At 44.9% G+C, this 10011-nt stretch overlaps 1 protein-coding gene across 1 annotated transcript in view; it reads right to left on the bottom strand.

Annotated features, from left to right (window-relative positions):
* Positions 1–1160: 1160 nt before the first annotated feature.
* GALNTL6 (polypeptide N-acetylgalactosaminyltransferase-like 6) overlaps positions 1161–10011 on the bottom strand; it is a 1008296-nt gene continuing 999445 nt past the window's right edge. Inside the window, exon 11 of the mRNA XM_010840244.1 lies at positions 1161–1573. Within this exon, the coding sequence (XP_010838546.1) occupies positions 1406–1573 (168 nt within the window). The 3' untranslated portion in view covers positions 1161–1405. The remainder of the gene's footprint in view (positions 1574–10011) is intronic.

The following is a 10011-nucleotide window of genomic DNA, read 5'->3' as shown; positions in this document are numbered from 1 at the left end:
ACACAGAGTCGGACATGACTGAAGCGACTTAGCAGCAGCAGCAGCAGCAGCAAAACAACGAAAGCAAAATAAAAACCGTTTTCTACCTGGAAGAAAAAACACTTGAGAAATGTATGTATGACAAAATATCATTCTTTCCTCTACAGGCTTATCTCCATATATTCTTCCCCTACCCCCACTGTTACTGAAGAGTAAAAAAAATTCTTTTAAGGATTAAGTGTTCCATTTAGTTTTAAAATCATCCCTGAAATACTGTCCCATGAATAGAAAATGGGGTCAGAAGCACTTTATTAATGGAAAGTCCTTCAATGTGTGTCCAAGAAAAACAAAAGCATCATTAATATCTACACTATAAAAAAAAGGAACAACAACAAAAAATAAAGCCAGCCCAAAGGAACACCCAACCAATTCTATGTCCCCAGCCCTTACCAGACATAACTGAAGTGTACCAAGTCATTTTCACACGTTTCTTGGAGTGTAGATTTATTTGGATTTAAGAATCTCCTCAACAAATTACATCAGCCTCACTCCATGTCCTTCCTTAATAAAACAATGACTGAACTAACATCAGACTCTGAAAATTTTAAAAATAATAGAAAAGTAAAAATAGATTTTCCTAGTGAAATTCCTCGCCTAAACCTTACATGGTTTTGCTGCTTCCATGAAATATTTCTCTTTGGAGTAACTTGGTAGCATAGTTTTTTATTCGTGTTTGTTTTCAACTGGATTCATACAAGGGCACTGAATTAGAACTCCAGCTGGCTTATGGAGCATGAACTTTTATGACCAATAAGTTACCTCTGCTGTGAAAGGAAAATGACAGACGTCAGTGAAGGCATGGAGACGCTGGAAGTCCGTTTCGTGATGTAATTTAAGTCTCAGATAGCACACCCTCATGGCAAAATAACACAAGGACACAGGATGGTATGCACACTCTAGAATCCTCTGCAGCACTCTGAGCCATTCTAGTTGCAGAACGGGCTTATTCTAAACCTGCAACAGGCTGTCAGAGGGGTCACGCCCTCCATCTCCACCCCCACCCACCCACTTAATAGGGTCCATTCATAGCTACTCACTACTGCAGGATTTGACCTGAGAAATGCTAGGATTTATTAACTCAGCAGTTGTTTGGGAAGGTCCCTAAGTCATCTTTGCCCTTGGCCAGCAAGGGGACTGCTCAAAGTTCTCGGAAGCAGCTGGCGAGGTTCTCAGCCAAGTTCTTCGGGATGCAGGAAGTTCTTCAGGACGCCCTCCTTGGACAAGGCATTTACAGGTCTTTCCAAACAGGCTTCCTGGATCTAGGAAAAGTTATTCCTGACTCCTTTGACCCAGAGGCTGGCTAAAGTTGAATTTTTTTTATCATCTGTAGGGAATCACTCTTTTCGTCCTTCCTTTTTTTTTCTTCCTAGGACCTGGCATGGTAGTTAAATTTTTCTAAAACAGTCATATTAATATGTTCAAAAACCCACTGCTGAGTCTCTGAGAGAGGATCGCATCTGGCCATGAAGATCTTCTTCTCTGCAGGGTTACAGTCCATGCAGCTGTTACTCACAGGATGGAACAACGTTCTGTCCTGCAGGGATGGGAAAGGAAGGGAGAGATGGACATCATGTATGGTGAATGTTTGGAACCCAAAACATACAGAGGAAGTAAACTGTCCCTGCTATCTCAGTATATATCGGCCGTGTGAGAAATAAAAGTACCTCCTAAGTCCAACAGTGGGCTTCCCTGGTAGCTCAGCTGGTAAAGAATCCGCCTGCAATGGAGGTGACCTCGGTTCCATTCCTGGGTCGGGAAGAAGCCCTGGAAAAGGGATGGGCTACCACTCCAGTATTTTTGGGCTTCCCTGGTGGCTCAATCGGTAAAGAATCCACCCACAATGTGGGAGACCTGGGTTCGATCCTTGGATTGGGAAGATCCCCTGGAGGAGGGGATGACAACCCCCTCCAGTATTCTTGTCTGGGAAATCCCATGGACAGACGAGCCTGGGGGGCTACAGTCCATGGGATCGCAAAGAGTCGGACACCACTGAGTGACAGGCACAGTATACGTTGGAGGTGGTGTTGCCATGGGAAACCTGGTTTCCTAGGACCCATTGGTGCCATGTGGGGCCTCCAGAAGGTTCAGCCAGAAACCATTCATTCATTCATTGATTTTTTTAAAAAAATGCAATCCATTCATTTCCTGCTCTGCGGTAAGCGTTTTCCTATCTGCTTAGGTTTTGAAGATGAGAAGTCTACGAGAAGTTGCTAGTTAAGCATCTAGTAATCCAGCTATTTGGGGGAGAGGCATATATTCAGAAATGGTAATTTAGTTCATAGTGAACACTGCCATGGGGCTTCCCAGGTGGCTCAGTGGTAAAGAATCTGCCTACCAATGCAGAAGACACAGGAGATGTGGGCTCAACCCCTGGGTTGGGAAGATCCCCTGCAGGATGAAATGGCAACCTACTCCAGTATTCTTGCCTGGAGAATCCCATGGACAGAGGAGCCTGGAGGGCTACAGTCTACGTGGTCGCAAAGAGTCAGACACGACTGAAGTGACTGAGCACACATGCACAAACAGTGCCACACACACGCTTGCGCGCACACACACACACACACACACACACGAGGACCAGAAGAGTCATCACTTCCCTACTCTTTTTGTTTCTAAATTAATTAATTTACTTGGCTTCCTCAGGTCTTAGTTGCATCATTGCGGTGCATGAGCTCTCTAGTTGTGGTGTAGGCTCAGTAGTTACCATGTGGGATCTTAGTTCCCCAACCAGGGATTGAACCCGCATCCCCTGCATTGCAAGGTGGATTCTTAACCGTGAGACTACCAGGGAAGTCCCTTCCCTACCCTTGTACTGAGCCTGTAATGGGAAAGGGAAATAGCCGAGGACCAGGAACAAAGAGAGCTGGATGCAGGGTTGTGAGGGTCCCAGGATGAACACAGCGGGCTGGGGGCTCACAGTGCACAGGCAGGATCTCAAAGCACAAACTCAAAGTTGACTCGAGCTTCTGTCTCTTCCTGACCCCTTTATTGGTGTCGAAGCTCTTCCTGTGGTGTAATTGTCACTGTTTTCTGTCAAATGGAGGAGGCGGTGCTCCCTCAGTGCGTGATAAAGCTTTGGATGAAGGTGTGAGCAGGACACAGAAGTTGAGTGGCGACCAAGCCCCTGTGTGAACAGCCTCGATGAACACACACCCTCTTTCCACTGCACAAGCAGGAAGAAGGCTGTCAGTGGTATGAGAAAAGGATCTTTAACTAGTAATAAATGCTTTTGTCTCTTACGGCATCTATGCATTAAAAAAAATGTCCATACCATGTAAAAATGTCCCCAGACCACTGCTTAAAATTTTGGAACAAGGAATGTTTTATTGTTTAGCTTAGGAAAACATTTAGAGGTTCTGATGAATTTCTTTGACTGAGGAATATTAGACTTGGCATGCTTAGAATGAAAGAGTCTCTCAGTCACCCCATGTAAACAGTTCTGGGTTACCCTGCTTGTTAAGCAATATTTAATGTCCTTCAGGACCCGGATGTTTGCATACTTGGGCGCCTGGGGATAGCAGGAAGATTAAGGAAGGAGGGAGGTGGCAGCCCAAAGTACCCTTTGCACGTCTCCACGTGGAGTGTACACACAGAGCTCCGTCTGATACAAAGGTTCCCTTTCTCTCCTCTGTTCTCTTTTGAGTCTCCTGAGTTTATTGTGGATTTTGTTTTCGTTACAGCAAGAAGGCTGCCAAGGCCTCCTGCCCATTTTCCTCGTCCCCTGCTTCACTAGCTGCTGGTTGACCCTGTGGAGCCCTATACCAAGGTCACAGGTGTGGATCCCTGTATCAAGGTCACAGCATAAAAGTCTCTGGAACTGACCAAGCCCCATAGTAACTGTTGCCATGAGCCTCCTGATCTCAACTGTCCGGTTCCCTGACCCCCTTACTATGTAAAATGCCCACCCTACTCTCCACTCTATAGCACCTTAACCAATCATCTAATGCCACTGTTTCACAAGGAATTTTCTCTGTCTTGAGACTATAAAAATTGGCTGCAAGCTTGCAAAAACACTTGGCTCTCCCGTGAGCTGGCCCGATGTTCTAACAGCGTCTCCCATTCTGGTAAACTTTATTCTCCTCTCATTCTGTCTCATGTCTGGAAATTCTTTTCCAACCTGTGCATGGATCATGAGAGACCCCAGGGCAGCTGGAGGGAGCTCTCCTTGCAAGGGTGAGATAGCAGATTCTTGAGGAGGAGGGCTGTGCTCTGAACTCACCGCTTCCTTCCTCCTGGGGTGGAAGACAACAGACCCCGCCTCCACACACACTGCGGCCCCCTCGGCTCCCTGGGCAGCAGGCTCCTTGCCCCCTACGTCCTCCTTTTCAGCATCCCTCCCACTCTGTTTCCTGCCCCCACTCTCTGCCAGTTTAGCTACATAGGCCTAGTGTATTTAAACCAATTTCTCAAAGAGCATCCCTAAGCTGTTATATTCATGAAAATTCTATAGGACCTGCTAAATTCTAAACTTCACTTTATGCCACATCTGTGGACTCCTCTTTCCTCTTAACCAGCCAGATTTCTTTCTATTGTCACTTTTGTCAATGTCTCAAGACAAGCAGAGGCTCACAGTTTCTCTCCCCGGACGTGTATTTCCATAAAATGTAAAAAAATAAGCGGGGGTGGGGGGGTGGGAAGTAGAACATGTTTTAATTCTCTTCCTTTCTCAGCTTGTGCCTCTCAGCTAGGATACAAAAGCCAAAGCACATTTTTCTGAATATTTTATCTGAATGTTATTTTCTGAGCCACAAGGTGATCGCATTTTCCCAGCTCTCCAGCTGAAACTCAGGCTCTGGCAGATCCAGGTCTGCTCATGGGGACAGCCGGTGGGGCGTGCAGACTCAGCACAAGCCTGAGCCATCCAGAGGCCATCTCTGTGACTGCTCATCAGGTTCTCATACAAGTTGAAAAGCAGAGTCCCCCAAATCTATCTGTGTCTGAGGCGCCTCATCAGTAAAACGAGGGGGTGGATAACATCCATCCCTGAGGCCTCTCCCAGCTGTGAAATTGAATGAACGTTTTATTCCAAAGTTCACTGGAGACAAAGACGAATGATGGGGCATCAAATAGACTCTCAGCCACATTCACTGGGCTAATAGATGACTGCTCTCTGGTTGCAGACTGAACTTCCTTGTCTTTGGCATTTCCAGCAGATCCTAAAGGGGAGCATTATGGAAGCATCTTTTTTTTTTATTATTTTTATTTTTATTTGGCTTCTCCCGGTCTTAGTTGTGGGACATGGGGTCTTTAGTTGCAGCAAGTGGGATCTAACCACTTGCTAACTAAGTTCTCTGACCAGGGATCGAACCTGAGCCTCCTGCATTGAGAGCATGGAGTCTTAGCCACTGGACCACCAGGGAAGTCCCTGGAAGCATCTTTAGTGACCTCAGAACATACATTTTCCACTTTGACCTTGTGTGCTTGTGCTAAGTCATTTCATTTGTGTCTGACACTTTGCAAACCTGTCAACTGTAGCCCACCAGGCTCCTCTGTCCATGGAATTCTCCAGTCAAGAACACTGGAGTGGGTTGCCATTTCCTCCTCCAGGGGATCTTTATACATTATCATCATTATGTTTCTTCTCAGCTAAGCTTTTGGATCTCTGAATGTCATTGCTGATGCTTCTCCTGGCTGGTGCACCATCGTCTGTGAATGTAGTCTCTTGTCCTATGACGGTACTTCTTTTAAAAAAAAATTATTGGAGTATAGTTGATTTATACCCTAGGGTAGGAAATGGCATGCCACTCCAGTATTCTTGCCTGGAAAACCACACGGACAGAGGAGCCCACGGGCTACAGTCCACGGGGTCACAGAATTGGACACGGCGGAGCAACTGAGCACACAGCTGATGTGCAGCGGTGTGTTAGTTTCCACTACACAGCAACTCGAATCAGGTGTATGAACACTTATATCCACTGTTTGTAAAATTCTTTTCCCATATAGGCTGTTACAGAGCATTGAGTAGAGTTCCCCATGCTATACAGTAGGTCCTTGTTGGCCATCCGTCTTGTACCTAGTAGCATGTATGAAGTGGAGTATTACTCAGCCATAAAAAAGAGCAAAACAATGCCATGTGCAGCGTGGATAGGCCTGCAGCCTGTCATGCCAAGTGACATGCAGAACCTAAAAAAGGGCACAAATGAACTTAGCTACAAAAGCCAGAGAGAGACCCGCAGATGTAGAAAACAAACTGATGGTTTCCAGAAGGCAAGGGAGCAGGGCTTAAATTGGGAGATTGGGATTGACGCCTACTTTACTCCTTTAGTCTCCTCAGTCACGACAAGAGATGCTGGAACTGAACCAAATACAGTTTTTTGTTTGTTTTTTTTTAATTTACTATCTTGACTGCACTGAGTCTTACTTGTGGCACACAGAATCTTTAGTTATGGATTGCGAACTCTTAGTTCCTGCATGTGGAATCTAGTTCCCAGACCAGGGATGGAACCCAGGTCCCCTGCATTGAGAGCGATGAGTCTTAGCTGTCAATAGATCACAAGGGAAGTCCCCCCAGTACAGTTTTTCCTCTGGGCTAGAGTTCAGAGTGCTCTGGTCAAGTCTGCTGTTCCCTAGCAGTCCTCCTTTACCTGGACTGTTCCCTTGTTCAGTTCTGAGGGAAGCAGAGCCCTCGCCCTATCTGTTCAAAAAATAACGCCGCAAACTGTCTCCTGCAACCTTCCTGCCTTCCCTGACTGCTTCCTCCCATGTTTTTTTTCTGTTTTGTTTTTGCGTAAGAGAATTAGAAATCCTTGAGCAGGAAATGAAAATTTTCATATTCACGAATATGGAAATACTCTTTGTAATCAAATCGGGTCAGGCTAAATTCCATTTGGTCCCCAGGGTGAAAGGCTGGGCAGGACTTTTCAGGTAGGTTCCAGGTAGCTCAGCAGTAAAGAATCCGCCTGCTGATGCAGGAGACGTAGGAGACGTGGGTTTGATCCCTGGGTCGGGAAGATCCCTTAGAGAAGGAAATGGCAACCCACTCTAGTATTCTTGCTGGGATAATCCCATGGACAGAGGACCCTGGAGGGCTCCAGTCCATGCGGCCACTAAGAGTCAGCATGACTGAGTGAACACCCACACACGGGGGGGACACCTCTTGAAAGCAGGCCTGTGTGACCCTCTGAGGTATTCATAGGCCAGCAGTACATTTTGTTAGATTCTGTACTTTTATAGCGTCCAAACTTTAAAAGAACCAGGATGTTGTAGAAATCATTTCACACTGTATTCAGGGTAACAAAAGCATCACACGCCAACAACGCAGACAGTAAAATAGGTGTGTGAGTTCATAACGTGTAGGATGACTACCCTGAGCATAAGCGCCTGCGTGGTGGTAGGGGAGGCATCCTAGTGCTGGGCAGGGGCTAAGGGGACAGGGGCCTTTATTCCCCAGGAAATGGGGTCAGCCAATCACTTATTACATGACCTTGGACGATTACTTAATTCTCTGAACTTCAGCTTCCTCACTTGTGAGATGCAGATAGTAATATCTGTTTCCTATGTTGTGGATAAAATATACGTAAAATCACGTGTAACATCCGACGTAACTAATAGTGATTCCACGCCTCCTCTCCTCTTATCTTTAGTTGGACAGCATCCCTAATTCTAAAAGTCAGAACGCGCTAATCATCTGGTGTGAGTCCAGCTATTCAAGATCGTTTTGCATTTTCTGAAATCCTGGCAAAACAGGATTTGCAAAAATTGGCACCTGCCTCAACCAGTTATCCAAATGGATACATCAGTATCTCCTGGATATGGAAAAGACTTATGGAGCGGAAGTAATCTACAGTTCAGGAATGAGCTCTTCTGTATTGTTATGGTCCGAGTTGCCCAAAATACAACAGGACCCAGGGCATTTTTGAGTTCAACAAATATTTATTTATACTGCCGTATGTAAAATAGACAGCCAGTGGAAATTTGCTGAATGATGCAGGGAGCTTAACCTGGGACTTTATGACCATCTAGAGGGGTGGGATGGTCTGGGAGGTGGGAAGGAGGTTCAAGAGGGAGGAGACATATCTATACCTATGGCTGATTCATGTTGATGTATGGCAGAAACCAAGATGATATTGTAAAGCAATTATTCTTCAATTAAAAATGTGTGCATGCTGAGAAAAACAATGCTCCTCTCTCAATTGTCCCTCCTCTCCCTCCCCACTGTGTCCACAAGTCTGTTCTTTACATCTGGGTCTCTACTGCTGCCCTGCAAATAGGTTCATCAGCACCATCTTTCTAGATTCCATATATATGCATTAATATATGATATTTGCTTTTATTTTTCTGACTTACTTCACTCTGTATAATAGGCTCTAGGTTCACCCACCTCATTGGGACTGACTCAAATGCATTCTTTTTTCTGGCTGAGTAGTGTTTCATTGTGCCACGACTGCTTTATCCATTCATTCATTGGTGGACATCTAGGTAACAAATATTTATTAAGTGCCTTTTATTTTCTGGTTTGTGTGTATCAGGAAGTAGGCACTGAAAGATAACTGAAGATGCCTCTCCTGGCCCTAGAAATGGGAGAGACCAGTAGGTGAACAAGACATGTTTGGAGTAAAACTTGTCAGTGAGATTGTAGTTTTGGGGGGTTAGGATGAATAGAGAAGAATGTATGAGCAGAGAGATATGAACTAATGGGTCCATTTATGGGTTCAGTTTATTCAACAAAAATCTACAGGGCACCTTCTGTTTCTTAGGCACTATTTTAGATGGTTTGGATGTATCAATAAACTTTAAAAAGTATTTATTTATTCACTTGGCTGTGTTGCGTCTTAGTTGTGGGCTCCAGAGCATGTGGACTCAGTAGCTGTATCACACAGGCTTAGTTGCTCCAAGGCATATGGGATCATAGTTCCCCAACTAGGGATCAAACCCTTGTCCTCTGCAATGGAAGGTGGATTCTTAACCACTGGATCACCAGAGAAGTCCCAATAAACTTAATAATATAAAGATTCCTGCCCTTCTGGAGCTTACATTTAGAGATGGGGTAGGGAGTGGAGCAGTAACCATCAGCATACCCTCACTTCACGGTAAATAGATGGGGAAAAAGTGGAAACAGTAGCAGATTTTATTTTCTTGGGCTCCAAAATCGCTGTGGATGGTGACTGCAGCCACAAAATTAAAAGATGCTTGCTCCTTGGGAGAAAAGCTATGACCAACCTAGTTAGCATATTAAAAAGCAGAGAAGATATCACTTTGCCAACGAAAGTTTGTATAGTCAGTTCAGTTCAGTCACTCAGTCATGTCCGACTCTTTGCAACCCCATGGACTGCAGCATGCCAGCCTCCCTGTCCATTGACAACTCCCGGAGTTTACTCAAACTCATGTCCATTGAGTTTGAGTAGCATCGGTGATGCCATCCAACCATCTCATCCTCTGTCATCCCCTTTTCTTTCTTTCAAAGCATCAGGGTCTTTTCAAATGAGTCAGGTCTTCGCATCAGGTGGCCAAAATATTGGAGTTTCAGTTTCAGCCTCAGTCCTTCCAGTGAATATTCAGGACTGATTTCCTTTAGGACGGTTGGATCTCCTTGCAGTCCTAGGGACTCTCAAGAGTCTTCTCTAACACCACAGTTCAAAAGCATCAATTCTTCAGTGCTCAGCTTTCTTTATAGTCCAACTTTCACATCCATACATGACTACTGGAAAAACCATAGGTTTGACTATACATACCTTTGTTTGCAAAGTAATGTCTCTGCTTTTTAACATGCTGTCTAGTTTGGTCATAACTTTCCTTCTAAGGAGTAAGTGTCTTTTAATTTCATGGCTGCAGTCACAATCTGCAGTGATTTTAAAGCTATGGTTTTTCCATAAAGAAGGCTGAGTGCCAAAGAATTGATGCTTTCAAATTGTGGTACTGGAGAAGACTCTTGAGAGTCCCTTGGTCTGCAAAGAGATCAAATTAGTTAATCCTACAGAAAATCAACCCTGAATACTCATTGGAAGAACTGATGCTGACACTAAAACTCCAGTA

Source organism: Bison bison, unplaced genomic scaffold (genome assembly GCF_000754665.1).
Source record: "Bison bison bison isolate TAMUID 2011002044 unplaced genomic scaffold, Bison_UMD1.0 scf7180017864143, whole genome shotgun sequence".
In the NCBI taxonomy this organism is placed as follows: Eukaryota; Metazoa; Chordata; class Mammalia; order Artiodactyla; family Bovidae; genus Bison; species Bison bison.
Note: the sequence above shows the minus strand (reverse complement) of the source record. Positions and strands in the feature narration are given on the sequence as shown.